Source organism: Procambarus clarkii, chromosome 32 (genome assembly GCF_040958095.1).
Source record: "Procambarus clarkii isolate CNS0578487 chromosome 32, FALCON_Pclarkii_2.0, whole genome shotgun sequence".
NCBI classification, from domain to species: domain Eukaryota; kingdom Metazoa; phylum Arthropoda; class Malacostraca; order Decapoda; family Cambaridae; genus Procambarus; species Procambarus clarkii.
In genome coordinates this window covers 32,505,113-32,524,206 of record NC_091181.1, presented here as the reverse complement: position 1 = coordinate 32,524,206, position 19,094 = coordinate 32,505,113, and the positions used below count along the sequence as shown (strand labels likewise).

The 19,094-nt window shown below is 39.7% G+C and overlaps 2 protein-coding genes across 4 annotated transcripts in view; both read left to right on the top strand.

The window, feature by feature from the left end:
• LOC123759384 (uncharacterized) overlaps positions 1-3,348 on the top strand; it is a 32,556-nt gene extending 29,208 nt beyond the window's left edge. For both annotated transcript variants that reach the window (XM_069335173.1, XM_069335172.1), the window contains exons 15-20: positions 436-585; positions 788-932; positions 1,387-1,481; positions 1,597-1,707; positions 1,944-2,110; positions 2,946-3,348. In XM_069335173.1, coding sequence (XP_069191274.1) covers positions 436-585; positions 788-932; positions 1,387-1,481; positions 1,597-1,707; positions 1,944-2,110; positions 2,946-3,123 — 846 coding nt within the window. In that variant the 3' untranslated portion in view covers positions 3,124-3,348. The remainder of the gene's footprint in view (positions 1-435; positions 586-787; positions 933-1,386; positions 1,482-1,596; positions 1,708-1,943; positions 2,111-2,945) is intronic.
• A 4,397-nt stretch (positions 3,349-7,745) lies between these two features.
• LOC138370623 (homocysteine-responsive endoplasmic reticulum-resident ubiquitin-like domain member 2 protein) lies at positions 7,746-19,094 on the top strand. Of its 2 annotated transcripts, none has more exons than XM_069335183.1 (7): positions 7,746-7,885; positions 9,494-9,625; positions 12,031-12,358; positions 13,749-13,941; positions 14,182-14,405; positions 15,528-15,690; positions 18,263-19,094. In XM_069335183.1, exons 2-7 carry the CDS (start codon positions 9,494-9,496, stop codon positions 18,573-18,575), a joined length of 1,353 nt encoding a protein of 450 aa, XP_069191284.1. In that variant the 5' UTR covers positions 7,746-7,885; the 3' UTR covers positions 18,576-19,094. The 2 variants fall into 2 exon arrangements, with proteins under 2 accessions (XP_069191284.1, XP_069191283.1); XM_069335182.1 differs by lacking the exon at positions 7,746-7,885 and adding an exon at positions 7,971-8,107.

The following is a 19,094-nucleotide window of genomic DNA, read 5'->3' as shown; positions in this document are numbered from 1 at the left end:
TGGCGTTAGCTGTGTGCTCATCACTGAAGATAATGTAATATATAATGTCACTCTTAATGGTGTTTATAAGAGAACACACTCAAACTCTCATGTGTTTATGTTTGTCATTCTCGCTCTGATTGTTGACACTTGCGGTTCTCCGCCTCTCTCTCTGGTAACCGCTCAAAATCATCCGTTTTCCGCATTGTTTAGACCTTCCTTTGGCCCTTCTACTGCCCCGACCATACCCCTCCCCCCTCACTGACCTCTTGCTCTAATGTTAGAACAGTGTTTCTGCCTCCGTCGTTTTAGCTAAGTTTGTGTTAAGATTTAGAAACAGGCGCCAAATCTTATGGCGGACACTAAACTAAAAGACGATTCAGGATTGAAGCCTATAAGGATTACGGATTCAACGTATATTGACCCATCCCTTCCTTCCGTCAACTGCGCCATCAGAAGTGGAACTCTTGCGAGTGGAAGAAAGAGGACATGAGGGACTGGATCAAGGAGAGTCTGGGTCCCACGCTGGAGGCTGCCGGACTGGGAAGACTCAAGGTGATGGTTGGCGATGAAAACCGGGACGTGCTGCCGGAGTACCCTGGGGCGGTAAGTATACCCTGTGGCAGCCCAGCGACTGTCTTCCTTCGCTGGGGGCTGCCATCGTCTCTTCAACAACTCTGTTCTCACTAATCAAAATACTTTTGATACGTTATTGACTTGAAGTATACATGTGAAACAGGTATCGTTGAGCGGTGATATTGTGTAGTTTGTGATGGTGAATGGTTTGCCTTCCTACCCCGCGGTGAAGACACTGTCTGACCCAGAAGCAGCACGGTACGTTGACGGCGTGGCGGTCCACTGGTACACTGACGCGCTGCATGGACCAGAGCATCTGGACCACACACACCAACTCTTCCCTGACAAGTTTATCATCTACACAGAGTCTTGTATAGGTAAGATATTAGGGACAGTGTTTACACTCGTCTGTTCATCCGCGCCATGTATCAAGTGGTTTTTCTGTTTAATTCATTTATTATGCACCCCCATACCCATCGTGTGGGCGGTCGTGGACCCTATACCCATCGTGTGGGCGGTCGTGGACCCTATACCTATCCTGTGGACGGTCGTGAACCCTATACCCATCCTGTGGGCGGTCGTGAACCCTATACCCATTGTGTGGGCGGTCGTGTATAAATATACACACATACCAAAAGAATAGGGGTGGTAGGAGAAGAAAATATCAAAGTGTTTAGTGAGGATCCTCGAGGTCTTCTCTGAGTACTCTTTATTTTCTTCTCCGAGGCTATGGGTCCCTACACTTGCACCAGAGGTGAATTATATATTTACTAAATATAACATATATTTTTTTTTGTCACCAATATTTTTACTTAGCTTTTGGTACCCAAGTTCCAGGGTTGATGTTCTTCAACGACGCGGGGGAGGAGGCGGTGGTGCTGGGTTCCTGGTCCCGGGCCGAGTCCTACGCCGCCAGCATCATCCAGGTGCGTACACGGGGTACTCCTCACTCACACGGGGCGTATATATATACACATACACGGCACCTCTCATACGGGGGCGTACACGACACCTCTGACCAGCGGTACTGTCCTGCCACAGGTGGTGAACCACCACGTGTCCGGCTGGGTGGACTGGAACCTGGCCCTCGACATGGACGGAGGCCCCAACTGGGCCAGCAACCAGGTGGATGCCCCGATCATCGTCAACAAGGTCGGTATTGATCATTCTCTTGTCCACCACTGTTGCCTGCCCTGGTTGTTGGGGTTCTTGATGATTTTCATTTATTAATACCCTAATTTATATTTCCAATTTGTATAATATATATATTATGTATGTTCAGTCATTTATTACAGCTGTAAGATGATTTGGTAGAATTTCATACTGGAGGCATATGTAATGAAGATGAGACAGATGTACAAGCAGACCGATTTGGTTCTACTCGGCAGAGAGCGGACGAGTTCTACAAGCAGCCCATGTTCTACGTGATGGGTCACTTCAGCAAGTTTGTGGTGGCCGGGTCCAGGCTGGTCCCGTCGACGGTGGACCACAAGAACATCCATACCAGCGCCTTCCTCCACCCTGATGGTCACACCGTCCTCGTCCTCCTTAACACGTAGGTGCTTTTGTTCTCTCTCTCTCTCTCTCTCTCTCTCTCTCTCTCTCTCTCTCTCTCTCTCTCTCTCTCTCTCTCTCTCTCTCTCTCTCTCTCTCTCTCTCTCTCTCTCTCTCTCTCTCTCTGTCTCAATGCCAAATTACTGAAGTTCACAATTCTTCTGGAAAAATCATTGGGAACAATTGGAAGGGGACCTTTGACAAGCCGCTGGCTTTGTCTCCATCGAGGCCAACGTTCAACGGTTCTACCATTCAACGGTAGGTTCAACGTCCTACCAGCGAGCATCAGAAATATTACAGGAACAACCGTGGACATCTTCAAGAGGAAACTAGATTGTTTCCTCCAAGGAGTGCCGGACCAACCGGGCTGTGGTGGGTATGTGGGCCTGCGGGCCTGCGGGCCGCTCCAAGCAACAGCCTGGTGGACCAAACTCTCACAAGTCAAGTCTGGCCTCGGGCCGGGCTTGGGGAGTAGAAGAACTCCCAGAACCCCATCAAGCAGGTAACCAGGTATCAACCAGGAGGCCACTAGAGAGATGGTAGCCTCTCAAGTCAAATGACAGCCATGCTTACTAAACTAGATTTCCAGCCGACACATAACTGAAATTTTTGCACAAATGACTTTGTAAAATAAATGATTCTGTGCAGAAAGGTAAAGTATTGTTTGCGACTTATAATAACGTGTAGTCTTTTGTTTACATTATTTCTGGGTTAGTACACTGGCGCCGGGTGTTTGCGGGGAGGGAGGCGGGAACACTCGCCCTCTGGGCAAGCGCTCTTCAGGTATTCAAAACATGAAATCTTTTCCTTCGATGAAGCTGTGTGTTATATTGCAGGGGCGAGGAGGCGCGGGAGGTGAGCGTCGGGGTCGGGGACCAGGGCGTCGCCAACCTCCTCCTTCCCGCCAAAGCCATCCAGACAGTGATCATAGCGGGGGAGCAGAAGGTGGCCAAGTCTCACTCCAAGACTAAGTACACGAGTCAGACACACTGTCTGGAGGACGACTGCCACTAGCTGCTGCTTGATGTGCTCACTGTAGGATGTGTGGGACGCAGCGCACCCTCCACCTGCTGCTCGTGCTGGATATATTGCCGTCACCCCTCAAGTGCAACTCGGACGTCTGCTGCTGTGATATATTTGTTGATATTTAACTTGTTCCCTACTGAGATTTGAAAGTTATCAACAGTTGTCGGTGTTGGGTCAACATTCAAGTTAAAATGAATGGATTGACTTCTAATATTTCCTTGTATTTCTTTCCTTTTGCTGCAATATTGTATGAGGCTACTGTGAAACTTTATTATTACAATAGTGATGAAACTCAACACTGCAACCCGTCTTCAGGCCAGGCTCGTCCAAGCAACGGCCGACCCCATGTAATGGGTATTCAAAGTAGTTTTTCTCGAATAAAAATTAATAATCTATACCTATAAAAGAAAAGGTCTATCTAAGGTTGGAGGCCAGACGCCTGGGGCTAGCCTCATTAAACTTTACAGGATTGATGATTATACCGGGGTGCCATAAGAGGTCGTGGTCGGCACCGGGGGGATCTCGGCCCAAATACCCATAATTCACAAAGTCTGCGGCTGTGAAATATTCAGCCCCGAGTCCATAGACTTTTGCATTTTCATACCGAGTAACAGATTTGTAGTTTAACACAAGTCGTTACAGTAACAGACGACTGCTGACTCCTGGTAGCAGGTTGAGAGCTTTGCCCTCCTAAAGTTCACGGTAAGTCATACCCACTAGTTTCTAGGGGAAACCATTTAGTTACAATGATAGAGATAATGTATAAGGAAAATGTTTACAGTGATAGGGGGGAGACGTGGTGGGATGGTGGGAGGGAGATAGAGGGTGTGTGTGTGGAGTGGGAGGTGGTTTGGAGAGAGAAGTGGGAGGTGCTTAGAGATGGGGAGAGTGTGTGGGAGATTCTATAAAATATAAGCAACACCCGACCAACAGCGGTCAGGTGTTGTTTATATTGTGTTTTGTGAGCGGTTATCGGGTGTTGCTTATAGTGTGATCTGGTCGGCGGTTGGGTGTTCTATATATTTTGTGTTGTGTGCGGTGGTCGGCTGTTGCTTATCCTGGGTTACACTTACATATGGGGAAAGAGAGGAGGCTGCTAAACGTACATTAGAGAGAGAAGCCAGTACGCTTACATGAGGAGCGAGGCCAGTAGACTTCAGGGGAGGAAGTACTACGCTCACACCAGAGAAAGGAAGTCACTACACGTACATCAGGAGGAAGACACACCGTTCTAATCTGTCCTGTGCTGCAGTGTTGAGATAGGTTATCTAAAGTCCCGTGTGAGTGTAGACTGATAGCAACAACTCAGACGTGAGGAGCTCGAGTAATATCGTTTGAGACACTTCAGCAAGACAGGTTTACGAGGAGGTAGAGTATGGTGTCTTGAGTCTACAGTGATCATGCTGGGGGTCTATGAAGACCATATCATTTGTGGTCTTAAAGACAAACTCTGTCTCGTGTCTTTACGAACAAAGTTCTCCATAATGTGATTACATGACTCGCCTGAACTCTGAGTTCTCACAAAACGTTCACATGGTATGACACACCAATGCTGATAAAGTTACAAACAAAGTAAAGTGAATAAAAGAAAGGGTTAGTGAAAACTTATATAAATAGAATAAGGGAAACAAAAATAAAGATATACCTCGGATACAATATTTCCAGAGGAGGGGGGGGGGAGACCCCAGGTAATAAGAAAGAAACAAAGAGACAGAGTGTCACTCTTAGTAAGACGAAATTGGAAGTTTGAGGAACTATAAGGTCGAAATTCTAATGTTACACAGTCTCTCTCACTCTCACTGGAACTCTGACAGCAGATGGGAAATGATTAGTGGTTCTGGTAATTTTCCACACCACCTACCCCCCTTCCCCAGCAAACAACAGAAGACCCAGATAGGAATATGATCACAACCACAAAGCATACATAGATGAACTGCAGAAAGCTGCAACAGCAGCACACAGAATGAGAGCTAAACTACTAGTCATGAGGGACCTAAATCACTGACAGCTCGATTGGAAATGGAGAAATCCCCATGGGAGAAAGAAACATGGAGAGCAAAATTACTGGAAATTATGGAAAGAAACTTCTTACCGGAGCATGTATAGGATGACACAAGGAAATTAGGAGATTCGCCGAGCTTACTGGGTTTGATTTTCACCATAAATGAGGAAGATATGGAGAACTTGTAACATGAAATACCACAAGGAGCAGCAGTTATTGTGTCCTGATCTTTGATTACATGATTGAACTTGCAACTACGACCATAAGACAAGGGGTCAGGGTGTAAGAGCCCGAGACAAGAGAGCAGACTATAGAAGAGGGGGATTACGTTGAGGGTAAGAGAGTGTGTCTGGAAAATGTGCATTGGGAGGAAGAAATCAAAGGGAAGATAGTCAAAGGAAACGGTGGATCAAGTCAAACCGAGATGCAGAGGAGATATTCATGCCAACAATAAAAGAGAAAAACAGGAGAGAAGATGGTTCAACATCTTCATGGAACCATACTCATAGTTCAACAGACAGTGCCAAGATGCTAAAACGAAAAACAGGAGGAAATATAGAGGTCAAAGGACAGAAGAAAACTGGATTAGATGCAGTATGGCTAGGAATATATACATAAATATACGATTATCAGAAAGAAACTTCGAAAATAATGTCGATTTCAAAGCAAAGAAATAGCCAAAACTATTACATGGTCATATAATAAGGAAAATTACAGTGAATGTGAACATACAGGAAATTACAAGACATTTTCGAGGAATAAAATGCCAGTTTCCGCGTTCACTACTGACCTAGAACAGCTCCCGGTGCTAGAAGAGGCAATAACTATAGATGAAATTTATTAAAAAAAATTAACCAATGACAAGCAATGAACCATTAGTGGTGTAAAGACACATGCGCGACCTTGAGCGAGCAACACCTGTGTAATAAACAAATATTTCGTCTCTTCAATGTAATTTATTCCTAAATTTGTTTCCATTCAAGTACAATAATTTAGGTTTCACTCAAGATACTAATTTGCATACGTGCGAGGGAGAATGGTTCTCAACCCGTCCTCCTAATAGAACGTTTATTTATATAAATAAATAAATAAATAAATAAAAGTCGTATTTTGACGTATACTCTCCCCTAAGGCCAAAAATCGTCGTACTTAAAAATGTTAGCGGCTCGCGAAATTGACATGCTGTCCCGTTTTCTGTTTTGGGTCCTCTGGTAGGTTAGGATAAGGGCATTTCAGTACGACAGTTTCTTGACGTTGAGGAACCTGAAGAGGTTATGAAGGGTGAAGACGCTGGGCAGGTGACGAGGCTGCAAGGCTGTTAGTTTGTCTTAAATTCAAAATATCGAACAAATTGGAAGATGTTGATCCTGATAATTTCTTCAAAAGGTCAGATGTAACATTTCTTCCAAAGGTCAGATGTAACACAAACAAGAAGCAACAGTTTCAAGCTCAATCCACAATGAAGGACTGAAAACAGATGTTTTTTCACCCACAGGCATATAAACCCATGGAACCGCCTACCCGCCGAAGCCGTAAATGCCAATACTCTGTTGAACTTTCAAATCCAGCTGTAAAAATCATCAGGACAAATGGCGGGAGAACTTTAAAATCCACCTGGAGAGGACAAATCCTCTCCAGGTGGATTTTAAAACCTAACAGTTTTGGCATTTACGGCTTCGGCGGGTAGGCAGTTCCATGGGTTTATAAGCCTGTGGGTGAAAAAAACATCTTTTCAGTCCTTCATTGTGGATTGAGCTTGAAACTGTTGCTTCTTGTTTGTGTTACATCTGACCTTTGGAAGAAATTGTCAGGATTAACATTTATTTATTTATTTATTTATATACAATAATTAAGGTACATTGGGTTTGTGAGAATACATAGCATAGTATTTACAACATCCTCCAATTTGTTCAGTATTTTTAATTTAAGACAAAATAACATGAAAATAACAAAACAACTAATATACACTGCATATGTGGCACAGACATACTTGCCACAGCAGCTTAAAATATTCTGAACATTAATTTTCAGGAAAATTCTTGACAATTCTTTTTTCATTTAAAATGACATTTAATTTACTAGTTTTCTTATAAGAACGTTATTCAGTAATCTTTCATATAGAGCATATTGACAGCAAAAGTTAATTTTTGCACTGATTATTTGGTAATGGTGGAGCTTAGCCCGAAACGCTATGCGTATTAGTGGCTTTGGGTATTGTATGTACTACCTCTATCTTTAAATCTAACAGAATGTTTGTACTGTAACGCTGCAACTATGTATGTACTGTTCCTAAATACATTATTATTATTATTATAGAGCTGAAGTAGGTGAGGTATGGGCGGCGGGGCGGACCACCCTCCTCTCCGGCCAATGAGCATGAGCCATATAATCAAAACATGACTACGGCCCTCGTCATCTCTCTCGGATAACAAAGTCTCTCAAAATCTATCATATCCATATCAGATTTTGTATTTAATCAGACAATACTAATACTAAAAGCATATTAATTGTCTTTAATGCATATATATAAGCGTTAATAGTCGTTTGATATGGAGTTTGCATTGCTGAAATGAGAACTGACGGAACATTCTTGGAACTTTGCTTACCAACAAATCGTCGTCAGCTGAGGAAGACGGAGAGTTTCACGCAGAGGGAGGAGTCGCCAGGGCCAGGTCTCGCTCCCCTCCACTCTAGTCACCTTCCTCGTCATCTTTATTACACACACACGTCTACGACACCAGCGTTGAGGTTAGTGTGGGGCCCAGAGTGGTTAGAGCAGCAGGGGCGGAGGGTGAGGGCACCATTGACCTCTCAGAGGGTGCCCGGGGTCTGCCAACGCGGCCACCCAATCTTCTCACGCCAGAAATCTGAGGATTCTCTTGTCAGTGAGCATTAGGGGATGAATAAGATTACTACAAGTATTAAAATAAGAAGATTTTCACAGTTTAAGTGATGTCCAGATTGACAGATGTGAGTGTTAGACTGTATGTTGCTATGGTTACACATGACCCTGGAAGTATTTCACAAGAATTTGTATTACCGTGATACTACAACCTGATGGTTGGCGAATTGTGCAAAACAATATTTACTTGACTGATGTTAAGGTTGTGTATATGACTGGAAAGTGGGCCATGCCAAAGGTCAGTACTTTTTAGAAGTAAGGAATTAACAGAGTATGGGCTTCTTTACCTAACCTGAGGCTCTGGTATCCTGCTTAATATGTTTTATGCAGGATATGTCTTCATATGTTAATAATATTTTATATTTAATTTTATCTTGCAGCATTAGGAAACATTTTGGCCGGTAGGGGGTGGGAGGGAGGTGATTGTGAAAGATTTCAAGGGAAAACAATTTGGGGTGAAATAGGTAAAGGATGAGAAATTTAGGACATAGATGAGTGAGGACTTTGTAAGGAATAAAAAATTTTAGAGAGAAATATTAAGGATAGTTGTGATAGTGGGAACGAGGAGGTAAATAGTGAAGGATATTGGCAGGGCTAGACTTTACCGGATGTGCTGTACATAAATCTACATGAGACTAATAATAAATGGAATGAATAATTCAAGTAACTGGAAGAGAAAAGGAAGTAGTTAAGAATGTGGAAACTATAGAGGATATTTTATTCGTTAATCAGCAGTTAGCAGAGGTAATTGACTTTCCATGTAATGTTAATTATTGCTTGCAGTGGGTGTTTTTGGGAACAGTACTGTACAGTACAGTTTAGCTCTTTGTAATTTCTCAAGCTAGTCTCTCTAGGGAGGCTTGAGGGGGAAACTTACAATTGTGTTGCTTTCCATGACAAGGATATTTGTCATGATGGAAAACAAGGTCACATAGTCTGATGGGAGATAGGATTTTTTGATGGACCGTAATGGCTCTGGCTGAGGGAAGCTTCCCGGGGGAACTGACTTGCAGTGTTGCACAATGCTCAACATCATGATTTCTTATTTATCCTCAATCCTTGTTTTTTTTATATATTGTGTTGCCTTCCACTGCAGTATATTTTTAGCTCTGTACTGCATATTATTTATATATTATTTTGATGTCCATATGTGTGCAAAAATGTGAAATATGATTTGGTGCTAGAAAGTTAGAAATGGTCAAAATGACAAAAAGCTCGATCATGCATTCTTAGTGAGCCAGAAGGGATCGGCTCCAACTTATTCCATAAGTTAATATGAATAATTTCATAAGTAAGGTTTCATGTTCAGTTCTGTAAATTGGTTCTAAACACATTCTCAAAAATGACAGTACTGTTTAACATTTTAGTTAGAGAGATGTGTCTGTTATGTTTACCAGCATTGATGCTGGGAATTATACACGAGATGACTTACAACAAATTTGTTTCACTGGCAGATGGAAGGGAGTGTGACTCTGATCATAAAAGCAGCCAATCAGAGTGTTCCAGACCAACATATGAACTGTGACTTGGACTGGTCTGTGCTGTACCTCAAGGACCATCTCTCATCTGCTCATCCTTCTAAACCAGTAAGTAATAATTTTTTTTTTTAGAACCACAGTACTGTATAGTTGAGCATTGAGACACTTAATGAGACCCTCCAAAGTGTGGAAATTCGTGTAAAGAATAATTTTCAGATTTAATCCTTTGACTGTGCATCCCATCAGGTGAAGAGGGGGGGTGGGGCTAAATATGCTCAAACTGCACATCATATTAGGTGAAGTATTACTGTACTGCACAAGATTTAAAATTCCCACACATACACAATTCTCGGATTTGCTTCCTCAGGCCTCCAGTAACCATTCCCCCATCTTAAACAAAAATCCCTAGTCCCCTCACATTGCTTCTAGGGCCTTGCTAAAAACATGAGGACCATGTCTGGCCCATGGTCAATGTCTACCCAGTGGCACAGCCAGTGCTGGCTGTGCCACTGGGCAGCCAGACTAGGAATCGTGCAACTTTTAACAATATCAAATGAGGGATTACCAAGTATATATTTACAAGCAAAATGTGTGCTGTGAGCAACTATATGATTTTTCAATTAGTTTCATGGGAAGGATAAGCAAAGTCTTACAAGAAAGGAAAAGTAAAAGTTTCAGCCAAATGAAAATACTGTACAGTAATTGGATCTAAATAAAAAAAATTATACTGTATTTGCATAATTAAAAGTTACCATATTCTCTTTAAATTATTATTCCATCAATGTCTTCCATTTTAATAAATATTTACACTGAAGACACATTGTATGTGCCTAACATTTTGGTTGAAAATCTTCAGATTACTGTATGTGCTTGTACAGTACTAACAATATTTGTAATGTGGCAACATGTAATGGGAACGAGCCAGGTGTTGTGAGCACCTGCGGGAGTAGTGCACATGACGCACCAGCTGCAGGTAAGCTGCCAACACAAGACTCCCATATATATACACTTGTCATCATCTGTGAGACAATATAGTGCTGTAGTTGCAAAAAGTTGTATTGCATATTTTTGGTAAGAAAAGCCAGAGTGAAGGTTGTATAAGCATATTGAGGAGATGACCATTGAGCAATGGATAAGTACAGTCTGAAGAAACCCTTATCCACCAGTGGAGTGATACCATGTGGTGATGCCCTTATCCACGAGTGGATTGATACTATTTGGTGATGCCCTTCTGCATCAGTGGGTTGATACCATCTGGTGATGCCCTTATCCACCAGTAGATTGATCTAGACTAATAGCCTTAACTGTCAATGGTTTGACACAAACTCAGGATGTCCACATTCAGCCATGGATTAATAAATGTTGATGACAAATGACGTCTGTCTTACCATGGATTTATGTAAATATACAGTTCTCCTGCAGACGTGCAGGTTTAAAAGTGTGCATATGCTCAGGTTTATTTATATATAAGGCTAAAATGTACTTTATTGCTAGGGGGGGGGGCATTATAGTTCCCATTTTTTTTTTTGGGGGGGGGGGCAAGGGGGTACATTGTTTTAATACAATATAGAATTTCCTCCAAAATCCAGATCTCGGTGTGTCAAATTGCTCTGAATAAAGGATTGATGTATTTAATGGACCAAAGTAAAGTTAAAGAAAAAAAGAGGTGATTATGGTACCAAAATGTCACAAAAATTATTTCAATAACCAAAATTATGTTGTAAATACTAAAACAGAGTAAACTTCAATTACTACACAAGTTTGGTTATTGTGGAAGGGGTCTGGTATAAAATTGGTCAATTGAGTAATAATAATTTATTATTATTATTATTATTATTATTATTTACATGTAGATACAATAGGTTTGTGAGATTACATAAAATTGGTATTTTACATTCTTGCAAAGCCACTAACATGCATAGTGTTTCAGGCAGGTCCTTAATCTAACATATCAGGTAAGATGAAAAGGTACATTGTAACAAATTTATACTGTATCAACATTTAAATATAATATAAATTGACAGGCGATTACACTGGTGAAGACGTGTCTTAAGTACAGTACTAATATTGGGGGAGTGGGTAGCACAAGATACAGTGTGAGTTTGAAGCACAAGGTAAGAAACTATAATGACATGGATTGATGGAGTACACTGTACAGTATTGGTATTCTCCCATACTCTTTCACTGAAATACAGTTAGCTTCTCACACCATGGCTTCATTGGTGAGGCGTTATATATGGATATATCTATGTATGATCATTTTACTGAGTGTGTGTATGGGTTTTAAAGCCAATAGGATAATTTAAGAATATCCTGTACCTGTTTATGCATGTTAACTGGACATGGTAAACAGTTTTTTTTCACAATGTTGGCAGTGTGGCTAGGATATTTTAGACATATGGGTTTTTTCTTATCTAGTTTTGACTGGAGAACCACAGAAATATTTAAAATTGTCTACAATATACTTATTAAAAATTACTTTATTAAAATTATACCTCGTCCAATATTTACAGAAAGTGGATGAACAGCGCCTCATCTATTCTGGCCAATTACTGCTCGACAATTTACTGTTACGAAACGTTTTGCGACATCCTACCGAAAATAACGCTTACACAATCCACCTTGTTTGTTCACCAAAACGTAAATCTCCACACACGACAAGTTCGCAAACGACGCCCTCTGGCACTCAAAGAGGACAGTCTTCACCTGGGTCTTCACCAGCTGGTAGACAGTCACCTCAACAGGTGCTGCCAGAAATGAGTTCAAACCAAGATGCAGATAGAGTGGTCCCTCAGCAAGTTGGATCTCCACAGGACACCTCAGTAAATAATGATTCAACTGGTAAGGGATTTACATGTACAATACACACATTCTGTATAAAACAAATTGATGAGTCAATATGCTTATATAGTGTCTTTTCCGGTTCATTTTAGGGTCTTTTGTCTATAATTATAATCATAACATTGCTTTTCTCTCACAATTACCTTTGTTTTTCATTACTGTACCCTATATGTCTAGTTAATATTATGCAGATGCTGTGATAGTCTTCTTGTTTTATTTTCTTAAGAGTGAGTGTATGTGTGTGTTATATATATATATATATATATATATATATATATATATATATATATATATATATATATATATATATATATATATATATATATATATATATATATATATAACACACACATACACTCACTCTTAAGAAAATAAAACAAGAAGACTATCACAGCATATATATATATATATATATATATATATATATATATATATATATAAACATATATATATATATATATATATATATATATATATATATATATATAAACAAGAAGACTATCACATATATATATATATATATATATATATATATATATATATATATATATATATATATATATATACAGTATATATATATATATATATATATATATATATAATAATATTCATTTTCTTATTTGTTATACAGTATTATAATTAATCTGGTATTACAAATAATACTTTTTGCATCAATCTACTATTGTTGCGTATTTCAATGGATCACATTTGAATTTTCATGAAGCTGAAGCGTAGATGAGGATTAATTAGCAGATGTACTACTTGCTTTATACACAGGTGTCATACATGATCTTGGGCAAGTTAGATCAGCCTACATATCAGACTCACTGCATTTGACTGTTAGGATCTTTCAGGCTTCAGTCTGATATCGAACTTTCAAATATACATTAATCACTAATATTTAAGGGCCAAGTAAAATCTGTATAAATTGTAAAGTACAGGTCTTTGTACACAGGCTGTACCCCACATTGCACCAATCTTCATTCTTATCTCAACTGTATATAATAAACTAAATAATAACACTGCTCAAAAATGTGAAAAATAGTGCTGGGAGACAGAAGAGGTTCTCAATCCACCACAGAATAACCACTTGTTCATTTACATATATGCTGTACATCGACTTTTGATCCCTAACTTTTTTTATGGGAGAGGAGATGGTGTATTTATTGTGGATAGTCTTTTTTAAGAACAAAACTAAATTATCAAAGTATAAAACCTGCACTTGTCTGAATTAGTTAAAGCAGAATTTACATCACTAGTTGATTGTGCTCCTTCATTTTGTGTACCAGTGGTAACTCACTTTGTGTTATAGTACAGTACACCATTAAGCTTGTAGCTGATTTCTTGATAACTTACTTTTGTATATTTAAATGTACTGTTCAATCCTCAGATGGGCTTCGGCGTCGGAATGTGGCCAACAGTAATGAAGCGTCTGTACCAACATCACAGAGTATAGATGCCACTTCTGCGTATCCATCCCAATCCCAAATTCCAGTTGGTGTACTTCAGGCCAGTACAGATCCTATGCAGCAGATGGCTGCTATGCAGCAGATGTATGCACATTACATGGCATACATACAATAGTAAGTTTTGTCAAATTATATTATTTTTACTCCTTGACCAGTTTTATTAAAATATTACCGTATGTTAATGATACTGATATTTTGTTTTTTTTACATATGCCATAGTATTACTATATCCCTTGGCTAGATTTGCTAGCTTTGTAATTTGTATGGCTAAATGTATTAGTAAACCTTAGAGGTAGAAATGTTTAAATGAGCCCATATAATTTGTCCAGTGTCTAATTTTGTTTTTATTTGCAGTATGCAGATGGGTGGTGGTGTTGGAGGGATTGCTTGGCCACAGCAGATGGTGCAATTGCCTACACCACCGAACCCGGCCACAGCCACCACAACTGCAGCACCTACACTTACCTCACCACAACCCACTCTAGACCAGCATGAGCAGCTGCAGCAGCAGCAAGATCAGAATGAACTAGCACAACAGCAGCAGCAACAACCACAGCAGATTAGAATGAATGCACAAGGTAAATATATATATACAGTACAGTACTTTCATTGGCTGTATAGTACTTTTTCACTTTATATAAAAAATTTCATCTCGTTTCCTTTTCATCTTCATCTTGCATAAACGTAGCATATCAAACTGTCCTTCTTTTAAGACTCAAGACTCTGGCCACTTCAACTTCTGTGACGGATTTATTCCTCGTACTAACTTGCCTGTATGTCCTGGGGCATGGGCAGCTTTGGTTACCAGACCAAAACCCTTTTTATTATCGGAAACCATAGAACACTATTGCACACATTTTAATACCAAATCACTCTGGAATTTTATATTTTTAAATATTTTTGTAAATTTTTTGGCACCAAATTCTAGCTAAGAACACAGGTAAGACCGTTGTGCAAGGAGCATATGCTACACTTTCCAACTTAAGAATCATTTTTAAATACATGGATGGTGAAATATAGAAATTGTTCATGACATGGGAGACCAAAATTGGAATATGCAGTGGTTGTATGGTGTTCATATCTCAAGAAGTTCATCAATATAATGGAAAAGATGCAAAGACATGTTATGAAATGGCTTCTGGAACTGAAAAACGAGCTATGAAGAGAAGCTAGAGATGTTAAATATGCCAAAGCTAGAAGATAGAAGAAAGAGGCTACATACATATTAATAACAGGAATCAGTACAATTGACAAAGGGGAATTCTTGAAACCTGCAACTTCAAGAACAAGTGGATATACTGTAAATTGAAACTGAGGAAACAAAGGTGCTGAAAAAATAAAAGAAAGTTCTCTTTTGCAAACAGAGTGGCAGACAGTTGCAACAAGTTAAGCAAGAAGGCGGTGAATGCCAAAACTGTCTAGTTTCAGTGTGTCATATGATGGAGTACTGTGAAGATGGGACACCACAAACATAGCTCTCATCTTGTAAGTACAATTAGGTAATTGAGCACACACACTGAATCTTATGAAATAATAGATATCCTATATTCTTAACACTGCTGCCTGATATTCATTATTTTAGCATTCATAATTTCACCAATATTTTCATCTTGTACATAGGCAAAGTGGGATCAGACTTTTAATGCAATTTGTAAATGATATTCATGTTATGCTATAATGGTTTACTCCTTTTGTAACAGGTGGTGAAGTGGAGGATGATGACGACGATGAAGGAATGGGCCGTGATTGGTTAGATTGGATCTATGTCCTGTCACGAATGCTGGTTCTTCTGTCAATTGTTTACTTCTATTCAACACTCTCCAGGTTCATGGTAGTTGTCTGCATCGCCATGCTTTTATACCTGTAAGTCGCCATCATTCTGTAGTTATAAAATTCATAGTTTCATTTGTTATGAAAATCATAGATCATATTTTATTGGTTTTATGGTTTATTTGAAAGTTGCATGTTAAGCTTATCTTAAATTCAGCCAACACCTACGAACTTTAGGTAGTAGTTTTTTGAACTTCTTGTTTTAGAAAGAAAAGCTAGAATTTTTTTTGAATTTTGGACATTCTTCTAAAACTGGAACAATAGTTTGACATTTTGTTAATAGGAAACATGTTCTTTAATATTGTTAACACTGATGGAGATAGTCGGCATAATTTCTTAGATGTTATATTAGGATGCTTCCTAAGGTAAGCTCCTGTAAATCCATAGAGAAGATCAGGCAATCATACAGGTCAACATATTGGCACTACAGTGGGGGAGGTAGGTAGGTTCCTGACTGCACCCATGCCTCTTCCTCCCCCTCATTCCACCTTTTCCTTTCCTTCTCCTCATCTCCCCCTTCCTCCTTGATCCCCTCTTCCCCCCCACTTCCCCTTCTCATAGAATTTATTATTAAGAAGCATTGAAATAACTACATGGGTCTCTCAGACAATATATTACTGTGAAGGACTAAAATCTGTAGGGAAAGCATAAGAAATATTTCATATTTGATGCCATTAAAATCACATGGTGGTCTCTGTAAATGCAAATCTTTCTTGACGCATTTAACGTGGGCCAGCCCTGACTAGCCTATGTCTGTTCCGTATCACAGACCATTCCCCCTGCAAGGTTGGGTGAGACTAGCCCCAATTGTCTGGCCTCCAACCTTGAACAGGCAGGCAGACAGACATTCTTTGATAGAGATAAATAAGATCTTCCTCTTATGGGCTTATTGGCCTTTTGTAATTGCTTTGTTGACCTGGTATACTTCATTACAACCATATAGAGTTGTGAAAACCAGTTGAACATAATCGGTATACATATAATTACAATGGAATATTATCAGACAATTAATGTATTGGCATAGTAATATTTATGATGATAAACCACATTTGCATAGTATTCATGAAACGATAGCAGGAATTTTTCATGGGTCAAGGTAAACTCCACTACATCCATATAGAGTTATTATATCCATGTTAGCATCATTGGTATAAAACCCAGACAATAAATATTTAAACCAAAGTATGATAACTGCATTACCCCGTGAATCGATGTACGAGGGTAACCGCTCTTTTAATGGTCTAGATTTCTCCCATCGAGACATACACCTCACCACCCCAATTTCCCTCTTCTGCATGGTAAGTCTTCCAGTCCTCATTATTGATTAAGTAATTTCATAGACAAGATTCAAATCTTTAATTATTATAGGTGGTCAGATGCTGTCAGAGAGCATTGCAACCCCTTACTGCACCAGCTTCTCCCTTCCTGTATGGATGAACACTGGATAGTCTCATTTTTAGACTCTGTGTTTAGTCCATATTTGATGTGTGTCCAGTGTTCTTGCTGAACTCTTGTAGATGATGCTTATAATTTGGATTGGAATTGGAGAGTCTTTCTTTACCTAGTTTCTCCAGTGTATCACCCCCGTTGGTCAGCTTGTAGACATTTGTGGACTGCATTTTTTTGCTGACTTCCCTACGGCCTGTTCATTCCTGGTCCCCAGCCCTTTCTTGTACCAAGACCTTTGTGGTTACTAAGTGGCAGCTCTTCTCTTCTTGTAATTACACCCTTCCCACCTTGCCAGTATGAGATGTCTTGGCAGTCTTTCCAGCTTTTCTTCTCTTCTGGTTTCCCTCTGTTTCTTTGCCAGTTGTCATGATCATTCTGTCTTGGTTATTTGTGGAGCCCAGTCTCATGCCCAATACTGTCACTTCCAGCCTTGGGCCTCTTATTTGCTTTTGGGATATTTGTTTCTTTTCCCTTTCCTCAAGTTGTCAAAGGCCTTTCTTCACCTCTAGCTGGCTCCTGTTCTTCTTGAGCCTTCTTAGTCCATGGATTGGGACCTTTCCTTTTTGTCTTCGTTTTATTTTATTTTTGCCCATAGCTGAGAAGGCTTGTTTTTATTATTTGGGGGAGGGGGGAGCTGGGCTCTGGTTTCTGGTAATTGTGATTGTGAACTTCAGGCTCTTAGATTCAAGAAGAGAGGTTCTCTGCTTTTCTTAGGGGTCATGGATACTGTACTTAGTTTGTCTTGCTGGGGGAGTATCATGCCCTCTGCCTGGTTGTTATAGTACGGCTTTATTTGAGTGTTACTAATACTTTGAAGTGGTGCTCTTGACCAGGCTTTCTCAGATTATTTGTCTGGTGGTTCAATTTACCCAGCCTGATATGTATCTGTGTGTGCATGATGGGTGCAGTTATGCCGTCACTACTGCTTTCTGTGGTAATGTATCTACAGGTAATATCTGGGCTTTGGGGTTTCTGGTGGTGTTATTGGGTGTTCTGGTGGTATTAGCTGCTCATTACCTTGAACATGGTTTCAATCCTCAGTGGGCCTATGTGGTGCGTTGACACTTTCCAGTCACTTGAGTCTTTGTTTATAAATGTCATTGTCTTTGGACTATAAAAAACACAAAACTGACTCTTGTTCATTGTTTCTTCACAGATATCAAGCAGGCTGGTTTAGACCTGCACGAAGAATAGAGCAACCACAGCTAGCTGAGAATGATGTAAACAACATCCAAGATGACAGAAATAACAATGTTAATAACAACAACAACAACAACGAGATTCCAGAGGAAATAAGAAATCCTGAAGAACCATTAATTGATGTAAATGAAGACAATGAGGTGAACAATGAAGCTACCGAGAGGGTTGTTGAGGAAATACCTGTACGACCCTCCATTCTTGCACTCTCTTGGACATTCCTAACAGCTTTCTTCACGTCTTTGATCCCCGAACAACCTCAAGCCATTTAAATATAGCCATTACAGTTGTTGAGTCATTTGTCGTCGGTTCTCGGTGTGCACTTCGTTGTGAATGTTTTCTCTTGATATTTAGGAGGAAATCTTGAAACATAATTTTGGATATTCATATCCACAAGTAAAAGGTTTACCTGCTGCACTTGTTTATGTAAAGATCATGTTTGTATGCTTCAGGCTTTTATATTTTTTTAAGTGTATTTTCTTTGTAAGTTTCCAAGGCATTATTTGGTAAGCAATATCACTTTTGAGAGCTCATTGCACTTGGGTGGTTAATGTTGTGTGTTAGTGTAATGAATATGACTATTGTAATGTAAACATTCAATACTTAATATATGCAGAACTTAAGCACATTAAACTGAAACTTAAATTTTTTCTTTGCCTACATTCTTTATTTGAGCCAGCAAATGAAGATATGGTATTAGATGCATCATTCTGTTATCTCTACAAATTAACATGTGGGAATAGTTACTTCCTTAAGTAATCTCTCACAAACCTTGTTTCGTACAAAGAAAA

Coding starts and splice junctions, on each gene's coding strand:
- LOC138370623 (XM_069335182.1), top strand. Junction 9,626..12,030: donor CTGCTCATCCTTCTAAACCA/GTAAGTAATAAT, acceptor CAATATTTACAG/AAAGTGGATGAACAGCGCCT. Junction 12,359..13,748: donor AGTAAATAATGATTCAACTG/GTAAGGGATTTA, acceptor TTCAATCCTCAG/ATGGGCTTCGGCGTCGGAAT.